The following is a 15,066-nucleotide window of genomic DNA, read 5'->3' as shown; positions in this document are numbered from 1 at the left end:
GAATGCCGGAAACTTGACAGCAGGAAACCAACAGTGAAAAACAAAATACCACGTTAATGCGAGTTTAGCAGTGGTTAACAGCATTTGAGGTTAGAAGCATTTTTTAAAGATAACCTCAGGAGACTCTTAGGCACCAGAACACATCACTTAATGATGCTCTAAGTTTCTCATCATTTTACCTCTTTTCAATAAAAATGTAAAAATAGGGATGGTGCCCAGTGGTTCTAATAAATCAAGCAGCTCACAGTATTTAGCTCTAAAGACCTACTTAAAAGCGAGTATCCACAACTAATACAGTACACAAAGGGCCAAAAAGTGAAGCCCAGTGGCTAAAATGCACATTCAAGGCAGGCTCAAACATCTTCCAGTCCAGGGAAGTCCAGGTAAAACTCATACACCTAAGGCAGTCAGGAAACTGTGATATAATGGTTACCTGCTGGAGCTCAGCAGGCTGCAGTAATCAAAAGCACACCGATTGGTAACCCTCTGACTTCTCACAGCCACATTGTGTGCGTCTGTGTGGGGATAATCGCAATATATGCAGCATTTCACCTCCCAAATTAATGGGTTCAGTATGTGAGTTTTTGCGTGAATAAGAAATGTTTTTTAAGTGACTCAAGAACTCACATACTATACCCATTCATTCAGGAGGTGATGTGCTGCACATATTGCGATTATCCCCACACAGACACACAATGTGGCTGTGAGAAGTCAGAGCGTTACCAATCACCTAGCAGGTGTATACTTTTGATTACTGTGACCCGAGCTCCAGTATGAATGAATGAATGAATGACTTGTATAGCGCAACGCATGCTAACTGAATCGCCTCTGGGCGCTTTTTCCAGCCAGTATCTGCTTGGCTGGTGCGGTCATTTTTACCCCGGAGGATCATGACACGCTAGGGACACACAGTCATATACACATATATACATATATACTGGGCCAATTTGGACGAGATCCAATTTACCTACCAGCATGTCTTTGGAGTATGGAGTATGTAACCATTATATTAGTTTCTTGACTGCTTTAGGTGTATGAGCCCAGATGGTGGATCTCAGCACTGGGGCATCACAATCCCAGGGTCCTGCCCATCATCAATGGCCCATGATTCCTATTCATACTTTGAGTACACAGGAACTCATAACGGACCTCAAAGATATTTCTTCCCCCAAGACTGCATTAGACGATGGGATCCATTCGGCATCCAGCACATATAGGAACACCAGCATTTACTCCAGCTGCCTGTGTGCCTACTGCATTTTCTCCCCCAGCTCGAGCCTCCAAGGGGCTGACACATGGGAGTACTACATAGGTAGCTCCACTTAAAACAGATATACAGTATTTGTCCGTGGCGGTATCCCGTGGGTCAGTACACTTGGCATCCGGACAATTTGTTTATTGTTATGTGTTTTATGTTTTTGTTCTTGTTGCATGTTAGCATGCTTGTCATGCAAGTTTCAAGTGGTTTTGTGCGTTTCTCTATCTAGGGGCTTTTACACCCTAGATTAATTTTTTAGGTGATTATATATTTTTGATTATAAATAAATATTCACTTTTTGACAATTAAGCTGACCACACTCTTTGTCACCTATTTAGCCTACTTGTTTCCCCTCTCTAGGGGAATATTTTTTCTTGTAAGAAAGTGATTGCCATGATCTGCTACTCTTCAAGCGTCTGGGTACATTCTGCTCTGTGTACAAACCATAGACTTGCATTGTGGTGAAGGAAAAGAGCAAATTTTGAACCACACATACTGAATATGTTTAGCAACAGGAACGCAGTAAATGCTGAGGTTATAATTAACTGCTCTCTCTTTTATATGTATATGCAACAAAGACTGCATGTATAGGTATCTAGTGTAGTAATAGGTACTTGGAAACAGATTAGCCAATTGACCTCTAGTATGCTCATAAAAATACAGATCTTTGGACTATGGCTAATATGCTGCAAAACTCATGTTTGTCATATCAAGTAGTCCTGACACTCTATTCTACCTATATTTTGGTTTGAATCGTTACACAGTGAATGTGGAGGACCCTGAGAATTCCTATGGAAGCAAGTGTATTAATGCCTCTCTTGCCAGAGTCATAATGTTTAAAGGCATAAGTTCAGGTAAGAAGCAGCACAGTGTAATGTGATGAGATCATTACGCCACACACCCTTTTAACATCAGATACTCTTTTTTATGCTTTTCTTAGTAATTCTACTCATAATTTACTGTTCAGCTTCAAATGGTAAAAAACGAATCTTTAACAATAGCAGATAATTCTTCACATGCTGGAGAGTGGTTAAATAAAACTGATAGAACAGATAATTACTTCTAAACAAAATTATGCAATGCCTAAAGCCGGGAACACAAGGGGCGAATGTCGGGAGACATTTGTCCCTTCAAAAAAAAATATGGCCGACATTCGGTCCGTGTTTATGTTAGTCTATCCATTCAGCCAGTTTCTGTCGGACAAGCATGCTAGAAAACCAGCTGCTGATTGACTGTCAATCAATGCGCTCTCAACAAATGGCGGAGAGCGCTGATCGAAGTGTTCTGGCTGGGGGCAACCTCCCTGTCAGAACATGACAGCTCAGCAGGGGAGATTGCTATACTAATGTAGGATGGTTAGTACAGCGTCTTAGACCAGAGCTGTCAGGTTTTTTTTCGGGTTGCATGAAAAAAAAACTGTTGGTGTGTACCAGGCTTAAATTTGTGAAAACTGTAAGAGAAAATGTAATCTATCGCCTTTATATAGTTTACTGCAATTGACACAGGCATTGCACTTCACATTCTAAAACAAAATAGGGTTAAATGTGCTTTAATTTCACAGTGCACTTTTGAGAAAAACTCAAACAATTGAACTGAATACATTATCGGTTTTCTCATTTGTTTGACTTCATAAATTGGGGCTAAGAAGCTTGATTTATATAACGAGGTTTAGAAGGTTATCTGGTTATGTTCTAGGACTGCAAACGGTTATGTTTACATAAATCTGGCCATAGACATTTGAAATGGAAATATTCTTTACATTTACCAACAAAGATGTTGTGTTAGAACTTTGCAAGATACAATGGTTGTTAAATATAAAGGAGATTGTATGGAAATTTTGCAAGAAGACTGTAGTATCCCTGGCCAGTTAAATATACTCTACTAAAGAATAATAAGGGTGCACATTTTGTTTTCAAGCTGAAATTTCTGAATTATCATTTTACACTCCAGTTGATATTATGCATATGGCCGGTCTTCCTAGTCCGGGACTTTCGGAAAAACCTATTATGAACGGGGATTCCAAATATAAACTTGAATTGCTCTGAATGGTTAGGAAATTAAACTAGGGTATGACCTCTAAAATGTGACATATGTTGGTGCCTGATTACATTTACCCACTTTGAGGTGGGAGCACTTACACTTTTCCCCTCTCACATTTTTTTCTGTTCTATCCACTTGTTTCTTTTCTTCCTTATGTATTCTTCCTGACCCCTTCTGTCACTTAACCTTTATCTCCAATTTTTCAGGTCATTCTCTCTTCTCTACTTTTATTTAATCTAGAAAATGCATCCTGGGATTACACCTCTAGCTGATCTCACTAAATCCCTTAATAGGTTAGCTGTGTCTAAGCTAAACCCATGACACCATTTTAGAATGCTGGTGGTAGAGCTAAAGTCACCATAGAATGTGTCAGTTATTTCTTGTCTGAAATTCCTGCCAATATGTTTTGTATTTTATATGCAATCTCCCTTTCACATTAATGTTTCACAAGTCAGACATGTATTTCAATTTGGTGGTGCATTTCCTTTGGAAAACAAAACACAGCCTACCCACTACAGGCGCAACACACCCACTACAGGCCGCTTGCTGTCTATACTTTATGTGTGCACATAAAGGGAATAAAAAACACTTGTGCACAGAATCCACAGTAGGCAACATATAGCCCTGCTCTTCTTTCAAGACTTGCCAAAAGCTCCCATTAATCTTGTGTTTTACAGAGAAAACAATAGCTATCATGACTTATTTAACTTCAACACATGTTCCTGGATTGATATCTACTTCATCATTTACTTAAATTATCAATTTGTAAGTTTCACAGTGTATACAATTTTGTATGTGTTTATTTATTCATTCAGTACAAAACACATTTTCAATATTGGCAAAGACATCCTTTGCAAAGTATTTAGTGATAATGGCCTAAACAAATTACATAGATGGTAAGGTTGAATAAAGACAACAGTCCATCCAGTTCAACCTGTGTTGGTGTGTGTGCGCACTTGTAGAAAATTATTTCCTATGCAATGGGAATCAAAGTGCTTTGGCCATCACATGAAAACTATCAGTGTGTTAGAGATAGATGTGGTACTAAAAATGTCAGTGTTGCCCTCTTACCTCATATTTGGAGAGGAATTTGGAGAGTGCCGCATTCCTCCATTTCGCTGCTTTTTCTTAGGTGACAATGCCGATGGCTGCTCATCTTCAACTGCAAACACAGGCAAAGCAGGCAAAGTGGTCAGGCAGGGGGGATTGGTTACTGTAGACAGAAAACAACAAGAAACTAACAGAAAAAGAACAGAGATGAAGGGATTACACACAAAACAGAACAAGCCAATCACTCACAGTTCTATCACAACTAGACTAAAAGGAGTAGGACAGGAGCTATTAGTTTATCAGAGACTCAAATTAGAATGTGAAACAGAAAGAGGATCAGTCCAAGACACATGTGCAGTTGTAACAGGTTGTCGGTCACAATTCATGCATTACATAAATGTTGAAGTTTTCCTGTCATGGGTAAAAGTAAAAATCTATCTACATGGACTGCAATACTTCCCTGTAAAAAATGTAATAAAAATAAAAATTGTAAAACAAATAACCCTAATTATCTATTTTAGTTGAGCACTGCACAGTACTACTACCAATTATTTGATGTACCGAGATGATGCACAACCACCCGGTAAGTTTATTACACATTTTGTGAAATGGACTAAAAAACATTTTTTCATCTTGAAGTTTATATGTATATATACAAACCTATAATTAAACTCAACATATTATTTATAAAAAAAAAAGTTTTAAATTACGTTGTATAATATAGTCAAACTACTGATGACTATCATTGCTTTCTTGCATAGTGCCAGCTATACATGGCAGTTAAACTTGGGTTCTATTGCCAAATTTCTTATTCTGTTTTAATGATTGCTCTGCTTACATGCACAATTTAACTGCCCAAGCTTTCATGTTCAGGTCTATGGAGGGAAAGGGGCCAGGAAACTCCACCACTACCTAGTTCACAGACTTTCTGGAATACAGTGAAAATCATCTGATGTTCCTAAATAATAACACATACTTCAGATTGTATTATTATTATTCTTCATTTTGTTTCAGTTTCCATCTCCTACAAAGTTAAAAACATATGATATATGCTTTTTCACTCCCCATTAACCATTGTGCAATGTCAGCCTCCATGTGAAATCTATCCTGGGAAGACTCCAACTTGATCTCCAATTACCTCCTCCCCTAACGTATTTCTAGATTTGTACGGTTAGCGGTTTGTTCTATTAATTAAACCCTCAAGGGGTCTGAAATATATTGGATTAGCATAGACTTGATTTTCAGGGCTCTGCTGAACAATTTAAAGTACAGTTAACCTGTTAATGGCCCACTTTTTACAGAAGGTGGATGTTGTTCAACAAAACAATCAAGCCCAGCAGTAAGCAACAAATGATTATGATGAATACTATCTGCCGGAAAACTGTGTCATGCATCGGAACGGGTATCACTGCATACAACTAACAATTATATCAGTACTCAATTGTAAAATCACGGTCTCAGTTTTTGTTACCCTTTTTATTGCTGCCTGTCATGTGTTTTATTGTGCACAATCAATCACCCTGCCTAATTTTCCTGAAACTAACAGCATAGATAAAATGACGTGTGGAAAAGTTAGATACAGTTGTGCTAAGAGGCAGTAATCATTATTAAAATATATTTAAATATTACTGTATGCAAGTTTTACATATGACAAAAAATGACGGTATTGATTGTTTTTCAGAGAAAGAATGTCCCCAGTATCCCAAAGATTTCATTAAGAAACCTAACTGTAGTAGAATTCATATAAGCCAGCCTAGTGCAATACCGTAGGATCCAATTCAATGCCACAACAACAGGAAAGAGCTGACCAAAGAAAATCTGTTGTCGCTACTCAATATAAATGCCAGTTAAAATGTTACTCCTTAAAGTCACTTTTTCTTCTGGGATTACTTTGATCTGCCAAAAGTGATCAAAACGGATTCTAATTATACACATTTCATGCTTTGCTTACAGTAGGTTTCAGTTGTAAATCTTTTTTGGAACAGTTTGCTAGGTATCTGCTGCTTGCACAGACTTTCAGTAGTTTGAATGCCGAAAGCATGAATTTGAGTTACCGGTCACTACAGGGTCACTTACACATATTGCCCAGGCTGTAAAATAATGGATTTTATATGTACCATTCCAGCGGCCTGTGTGTTGAAACCTCTTTGCTGCTCTACAGGATGTTAAAGGATGCTGCATCTGTCCCTCAGTGACTCTGCATGGAGAACTGAGCAATCGAAGAGCATCCAATCACTCAGTTCGCAGGATTCTGTGAGGAAGCCAGACACTGTCAGTCTCTGACTGTCTGCTCTGAGCCAGCTGTTGGTCCAGACTTCGGGGTAGATCCCAACCATAAGGATCTTTTTCAGAGCCTGAACTGGCTCTGTGACGTCAGCTGAAAGCGGGTTTGAGCAGAACGAACTTCACTCCTGTGATCTAAAGGAGAAGTATAGCCAAAATAGCTCTGGCTATGCTTCTCTTTTAACCTTGATTCTTATGCAGGCAAACAAATTAAATGCAGGACATGGTAGGAATGTTTAACATGCCATGTAATCCTTAAAGTTAACCCCTTAATTCCGAACCTAAGCACACAACTTGATTCAAAGACTAAACCATTTCAACCCCCAACCATTAATGATCCCAAACACAACTGAAAGTATCAGCGCTCATAAGTTTAAATAAAAAATAACTGACTTGCGCAATAGTTCTGACAATAAAGATTTTACTTTTATCACTTTCTTACTCTTAAATTCAAACTGAATAAAAAAAACTGCTACTATTCTGCCCAATAAGCACATTTCATTTGGGGAGTGCAGCTTAAGCTATAACTGCAACTACTATACACCCTCAAGATTGTTTTTTTTTGCTAGAAAACCGCCATCATGCTTGTTCATTTATCTACACACCTCCGGAAACTCATAGCTGTCCTGTCTCACACCTTCCTTTTTAGCATGATTTCACTTTAATTTTACTGAGTTTGTTTGTTGTTATTATGTAGCTCACATTGAATGTAATAAACTATCTGTAGTTGTCCTAAACAGTTATCAATTAACAATATAATAAAATCAATAGGTGCGGTTAAAAAAACTGAATTAAGTTTGTTAGTTTCAACAATTTAAAAAACCCACACATTGTGAGTAGTGTGATAGATGTTACACTCCTTTAGAAATGACGCCATTTCTTTTGTGGCATTTTTGGGAAAGATATATATATATATATTCTCTGCAATCCTGTTAAGAATGGATCCATCTATAGAGTGAAATCCATGAATAAAATAAAAACTGCTATGGGCTTCTTTTAATGGCATCAGTTTGACATCTGTTTCAGATACTTCTGAAGTCATTCTCAATTTAATGACAGGTGCATTTGACCTCGTTTGAGCTGCATGTGACCTGCGTTAAGTCGGTTTAGCATTCCCACAGGCTTGTATGGAAATGGAAAACCTCCCCAGACGTGATCCAAAGCCCGGAGACAACAGCCTGTACAATTACTGGGTTCATCCTGGTGCTTTGGGTAAGAGACATTTTAAGTGCTGACAAACTTCATAAGTATAATAGATATGAATACAGTATTAATAAGGTTTCCTATAAAAGACAATCTACCAAGAATGTGAACATGTTGTGTCTGTAATAGGAAAACTACAAAAATTATTGAATATTGTTTATTCTTTCATTAAAATCCTACAAATATTTTTAAAAAAATTCTATATCAGCTAATGGGCACCTCTACCTACAATGCCACATATAAAGGATGTCATTTCAATAGGAGTTGTGTTATTTATCATTGCAAGACTTGAACTACCTACATAGGTGTTGGTTGAAAACAGGTTGCTTAGGGTGGTAACGGTATTTGCCTGGCAAGCTGAGAGCCCGCTGCAACCCAAGGTTGGAAATTTTTCCTGTATCAGAGGAGTTCAGTAATTGCAGGCGCAGTAGAGAGGGGTCACAAGGTAAAAACAGGCTTCCTTTGCGATTGTTAACAAGAGGAACAGGCTCTTGGGGCTCAGGGCTGAGTTTAGGTACAGAATTAGAAGTGACATTCTGGGGAAGAAAGGACAGTCTGTGGACACTTAATCTAGCTTCTTTCTTTGTGGCTGAAGAAGGGGAGAAACAAAAAAAGTGAACAATTAGCAACACAACAGGATACAGGGAAGGACTGTGGAATATGAAAGCTTCTGGAAGTGAAGAAAAAACGACTTCATCCTGTCTGAACAATAAAACTCAAGACATAAATCTACTAGGAAAGCAAACCAGTCCCATGGAATCTGAAACATCCGATATGTTCATTTGCATGCTTTGGTTCTGTTACTCAAAAAGCAGCCTAGTTCCTCATTCTTAGCAACAGGCTACCATTCTACCACATTAAACCCTTAATACCAAAAGCCAATACTGCAGCTCAACTGTTCCTAAGGCATTTGGATACTAGTAGCAAAAACATCTATCACAAATCTCTAACTCACACATAAATACAAAACTCTGCCACCTACTTCATACTTACAATTCCACTGTAGTATACAGGACAATATTTTTACTTTTTTCCCACTTAGACTAACTGTCAGCTGGGTAGCCTCTGCAAATCACTAACAGAGTGAGATATCAGAGACACATAAGGCATGCAGAGGTTAGAGCAGAGAGGCTTAAAAAGACAGCTTGCCCGGGAGCGGGAATGATCGGCCAATGATGTGATCACTGTGATTGGCCATCACAGTGGTGACATGACCAGGAGCTGCTCCCGCCAACTACTGATCATTAGAGAATGAATGCTATTTTTGACAGTTCAGTTACTGTGCTGGGGCACATTCTCAGCACAGAAAGCTCTGCCATCCTTGGACGCATATGTGCGGCACATGTGTATTAAAGTCCACCCCGCTTTTCTGCCGCACATATGCATTATGTGGGCAGCAAGAGGTTAACAGGACTATTCTCTCAACCCATTTAGAAGTCCCCCTGAGGTACACACAACTCTGGTTTAGGGACTATGGCTTAAGGAGCTCGACAAACCCATCACCAGTACAGAGATCTTGGCGGCTATTAAAAGCCTCGTATACGTCCTGGCTCAGATGGCCTCTCGGCTACTTATAAGAATTTTGCTAATCTCCTTTATCCATTACTAGTTGATGCATTTAACTCCATCCCACAAGGCCAAACCTTCAGACCTGAAACCCTGACAGCTGTCATAACAATGTTACCAAAACCCCATACTGATAATACATTGTGTTCCAACTATAGGTCCATCTCCCTCCTCAATCTCGACATTAAATTGTTAGTGAAAATGCTCTCCACCCGCTTAAACCCGATTATAGGTTCTTTAATCCATAGGTATCAAGTTTGTTTTATCCCTGCTCGTCAAGCAGTAGAGAATATCTGCCGAGTGGTTCTCTTGGCCCATGCAGCACATTCTTGTAAATTACCTTCTTGTTTTGTGTCCTTAGATTTAAGAAAAGCTTATTTACATACATAAATACGATGCCGCTAGGGCTTCGGTTCCCACTCTCTAACCTGGATTTGGCCCTATATAACAATCCCTAGTCATATGTTCGATACGCAGGCCATAAATCTGATCCATTCTCAGTGGAGCGGGGCACCAGGCAAGGTTGCCCACTCTCCCCCCCTCCAATTCGCTTTGGCCATGGAACCCTTGGCTCTCCTCATCCGAGCGGTTACTAATATTTGTGGACTGAAACTCGGTCACCACCATAAATGCCGTCTCTTTGCGGATGATATCCTACTCTTTATATCCTCCCCCTCATCTCTACCCCCAATCTACTTTATCGCTTCAATCAGTTTGGTCGAATTTCAGATCTTCAGGTCAACACACAAAAATCTTCTGTCCTCAATGTCTCCCTTCCCCTCACCCTCCTTGACCAGCTGAAACAGTCCTCCCTTTTTCTTGGTCCTCTACCCACCTCACCTACCTTGGAATAAAATGGACTGCAGTTCCTAATAATTTATTCTCTGCAAATTAACCCCCCCATGTTAAGCCATCTCTGTTTTCTGATGTCCAAATGGTGTTTTTACCCCTAGTTTGGCTGGGCAGGATCACAGCAGTCAAGAAGGTCATCTTGCTGAAGATTTTATATTTATTTTGAGTTCTACCCACTCCTGTACTAGCCCATTACCTTGGTCAATTACAACACCATGTTTCGACATACATTTGGGGCGCTTGCACTGCCCTCACCATGATTTGCAGAGTAAAGTTCATGGTCTTACTTTTTGAAACTGTAAATTGTTGTCTGCAGTTCTATGGTACTGTGTACTAATACACCATCATATGTGTTCTTGTTTTATTAATGCTCCAACATTTTTTTTCACATTTCAATAAAAACATTGAATGAGAGACTATGGCTTAGAGAAGCATAGGATACAATTCCTGTCCTTTATTTTGACCTACAATTTACAGTTATCCAATTATAAATGTACCAACTTTGCCTTTAAGGGCCATACCAGTGCCCCATAGTGCCCATCTGCATTGCCCATATTGCCCATAGTGCCAAATCTGTGCCCATATTGCCACATCAGTGCCAAATCTGTGCCCATAGTGCCACATCAGTGCCACATCTGTGCCTAAAGTGCCACATCAGTGCCACATCTGTGTCCATAGTGCCACATCTGTGCCCAGTAGTGCCACATCTGTGCCACCTGTGCCACACCAGAGCCGCACCAGTGTCACCGGAGCTGCACCAGTGTCACCAGAGCCGCACCAGTGCCACCAGAGCCACAACAGTCCTATACCAGTGCCAAAACAGTGCCGTACCAGTGCCGCCTGTGCCGTACCAGTGCCGCCTGCGCCCACCAGTGCCGTCTGCGCCCACCAGTGCCGCCTGCGGCCACCAGTGCCGCCTGTGCCCACCCGTGCCGCCTGTGCCCACCAGTGCTGCCTGTGCCCACCAGTGCTGCCTGTGCCCACCAGAGCCACCTGTGCCCACCAGAGCCACACCCGTGCCACTACAGTGCACATAAGTGCCGCCTTCTTCTAATCAGTGCACACCAGAGCCACCAGAGCCACCTGTGCCCACCAGAGCCACCTGTGCCCACCAGAGCCACCTGTGCCCACCAGAGCCACCTGTGCCCACCAGAGCCACCCGTGCCACTAAAGTGCACATAAGTGCCCACCTGTGTCCATCAGTGCCGCCTTCTGCTAATCAGTGCACACCAGAGCCACCTGTGCCCACCAGAGCCACCTGTGCCCACCAGAGCCACCTTTGCCCACCAGAGCCACCTGTGCCCACCAGAGCCACACCCGTGCCACTACAGTGCACATAAGTGCCGCCTTCTGCTAATCAGTGCACCAGAGCCCCACCAGAGCCACCAGAGCCACCTGTGCCCACCAGAGCCACCAGAGCCACCTGTGCCCACCAGAGCCACCTGTGCCCACCAGAGCCACCTGTGCCCACCAGAGCCACACCCGTGCCACTACAGTGCACATAAGTGCCCACCTGTGTCCATCAGTGCCACCACAGTGCTCTGCAGTACAGCCTCACCAGCCACCAGTATGGCAAAAAAATTCTTTACCGGTGAGCAGAGAGGCCGTACATCTTCTACTTGCCATGAGCGATGAGAGCAGCGAGGAGTCTCTGTCCGATTCGGATTCGGCCTATGAACCCGTTATAGACAGTGGGGGATTCAGAATCTGAAGAGAACTGGGCCCAGGAAAAGAAGGGGTGCTGGCGTGGAGAAGCGGCCTACTCCCAGACGCGCAGGGCCGCCACCTCAAAGCGATGTGCCGTCCGCTCAAGCGACTTGCGCCCCCCCCCCCACCCCCCCCCCCCATCCCCTCAAGCGATGTGCCGTCCGCCTCAAGCGCTGTGCCGTCCGCCTCAAGCGCTGTGCCGTCCGCCTCAAGCGCTGTGCCGTCCGCCTCAAGCGCTGTGCCACTGCACAAAGGGGCCATGCCAGCCTTCCCTATGGCCTTCAAAACCCCCTGTGGCTTCCCCCTAATTCCGGAGCAGCAAATATCCCCCCTTTCACTGCCCAGCCAGGTGTCCAGGTGAACACCGAAAACTTTTCAATGCTTAATTTTTTTAATTTACTTTTCACCGAAGATTTGCTATCCTTCATTGTGGCCCAGTGCAATCTCTACGCACAACAGTACATAAGAAGTAACCCTGGTTCCAGATATGCCCGCCCCTTGAGTGGAGAGAACTAACCGTGGACGAATTTAAAATGTTCTTAGGCCTAACCTTTACTATGGCACTTTCAAAAAAAAAACAATTGTACTCCTTGGTCCACCAAACCCATTCACCACATGCCACTCTTCTCCTCCCTTATGCCAAGATCCCGATATTTAATAATTATGCGGTTCCTCCACTTTAACGATAACGCCCAGTGCCCTCCCCGAAATGACCCTGCTTTTGACAAGCTATATAAAATTAGGCCACTTCTAAATTTTTTCGCTCAACGATTTCCCCAATTATATACCCCTGAACAGAACATATCCGTGGACGAGTCCCTTGTCAAATTCTCAGGCAGGCTGGGCATCAAGCAGTTCATCCCCAGCAAAAGGGCCGATATGGGGTCAAAATGTACAAGCTTTGCGACAGAGCCACAGGGTACCTCTACTCATTCATGGTGTATGAAGGGAAGGACTCCCAACTGCATCCCCCTGAATGTCCAGAGTATATGGGAGTCAGCGGAAAAGTGGTCTGGAATCTGATGTATCCACTCTTTGGAAAGGGATACCACCTTTATGTGGATAATTTCTACACCAGCTTGCCCCTGTTTCGCTGTCTTTACCTCCGGAATACCCCAGCATGTGGCACAATAAGACCCAACAGGAAAGGCTTCCCGCAAAAACTGGTGGATCAAAAGCTCAGACGAGGGGAGTCTGCAGCATTGAGGAACCAGGAGATATTGGCTGTCAGGTGGAGGGACAAACGGAACGTCCACATGCTTACATCAATCCACGACGACACCTGCGTGGAAGTCCCCCAAAGAACCGGCCCAATCCAAAAACCAAAGTGCATCTATGACTATAATTTGTTCATGGGGGGAGTGGACTTCAATGACCAGATGATAGAACCCTACCTGCCCACAAGAAAATCCCGCCACTGGTACAAGAAAGTGTCCATTTATTTTTTTAGTTTGCCCTTTTATAACTCCTATGTAATCTACAAAAAGTCATCAGAGAACCCCGTATCATATCTGGACTATCAAGAAGAAGTCATCACCGCCCTTTTGTACCCCGAAAAACCCACCGGAAAATATTCGCTCTGATTCTGTGAGCAGACTCCACGAGCGTCACTTTCCTGAGAAAACCCCCTCCCCTGAAACAGGCCACAGAAATCAGAAGAGGTGCCGGGTGTGCTCCAGAAGAGGAATTCGAAAAGACACTGTGTATTACTGTCCCGATTGTCCTTCCCAACCAGGCCTCTGTATTGGAACATGTTTCCGCCGTTACCATACGTTTCTTCATTATTAGGGACGTATGGTAAACGCAATTCTAATTTCCTGTAATTTCCCCCCACACCCCTTATGCCACTGCACTCATACCTCTGCCTTCTCCGGAATCGACCATGGCCTGTTATACGACCACTCTTTTGCCTAACCCTAAACATACCTCTGCCTTCTCTGGAACTGACCCTGGCTTGTTATACGACCACTCTTTTGCCTAACCCTAAACTGTACCTACATCTGCCTGCTCTGGAACTGACCTGGACTGTTTGACCACGTTTTTTGCCTGCCCCTTGGATTGATCTTTTACCCTGCTATACTAGTGGGAACACAGGGGTCTCACATATGTGAGGGGCTCCAGAATTGTTTTTCTGGATGAAAAAACTAATTTTTTAGTTTTCTCATTCCCGGATTAGGGTCTGGTTGCCCGGAGGCTTCAAAGAGATTTGGGTGGGAGAAGCCTCTACCCCTGTCCCCATTCCCCTACCCATGGCCCGCTACTTGGACCATGTTCCTACCAGGATGAATATTTTGCCTGACTATGGACAATATTCCTGCCTGCTGCCTGCTGCCTGGACAATTCCATTCACTGTCGCTGACCAGTGACCACGTCCCTGCCTGCTGCCTGGATCGGGGCTCTCCTTCTGTGGACAATTGCACTACTAAAACCACAGGTAATCTTCTTTTTTTTTTACCCATTACTCAGCAGAATGTATTTTAGGGTGTAATTCTTGGTATGTACATGCTGTGTTAGAAATATGAAGGCCCTTCAAAAATGTGATAGATTGTAAGGAAATTGGATGTGTAATTTATGTCCCTAGAACACCTGATGGTGCTTCTTGGATGTTGGGCCTCTGTATGTGGCCACGCTGTGTAAAAGTCTCACACATGTGGTATCGCCATACTCAGGAGGAGCAGCAGAATATATTTTGGGGTGTAATTTTTTCTATGTACATGCTATGTGTTGGAAATATCCTATAAATGGACAACTTTCTGTAAAAAAAATGCGTTTTTATTTTTTTCCACATTTTCCAAGAACATCTGGAAAAAAATGAACTGTTCAAAAGACTCATTATGCCTCATAGATTATACGTTGGGGGTGTTAGCTTTCCAAAATGGGGTCACTTTGTGGGCGTTTCTATTGTCCTGATGCTCCAGGGCCTTCAAAAGTGTAATAGGTGGTTGAGAGATTAGATGTGTAATTTATGCTCCTAGAATGCTTGAAGTTGCTACTTCGGTGTTGGGCCTCTGTATGTGGCCACGCTGTGTAAAAGTCTCACACATGTGGTATCGCCATACTCAGGAGGAGCAGCAGAATATATTTTGGGGTGTAATTTTTTCTATGTA

At 42.5% G+C, this 15,066-nt stretch overlaps 1 protein-coding gene across 19 annotated transcripts in view; it reads right to left on the bottom strand.

Moving 5' to 3' along the window:
- KCNMA1 (potassium calcium-activated channel subfamily M alpha 1) overlaps window positions 1-15,066 on the bottom strand; it is an 856,444-nt gene that overhangs the window by 185,643 nt on the left and 655,735 nt on the right. For 13 of the 19 annotated variants that reach the window (XM_040320629.1, XM_040320641.1, XM_040320630.1 and 10 more), the window contains one exon: window positions 4,370-4,460. In XM_040320629.1, the coding sequence (XP_040176563.1) occupies window positions 4,370-4,460 (91 nt within the window). Of the gene's footprint in view, window positions 1-4,369; window positions 4,512-8,135; window positions 8,424-15,066 lie in introns of all 19 variants that reach the window. The other 6 variants (XM_040320626.1, XM_040320627.1, XM_040320632.1 and 3 more) reach the window with 2 other exon arrangements.

The sequence above is a fragment of the Rana temporaria genome, chromosome 8, assembly GCF_905171775.1.
Source record: "Rana temporaria chromosome 8, aRanTem1.1, whole genome shotgun sequence".
NCBI classification, from domain to species: Eukaryota; Metazoa; Chordata; class Amphibia; order Anura; family Ranidae; genus Rana; species Rana temporaria.
This window is presented reverse-complemented; position numbering and strand designations above follow the sequence as displayed.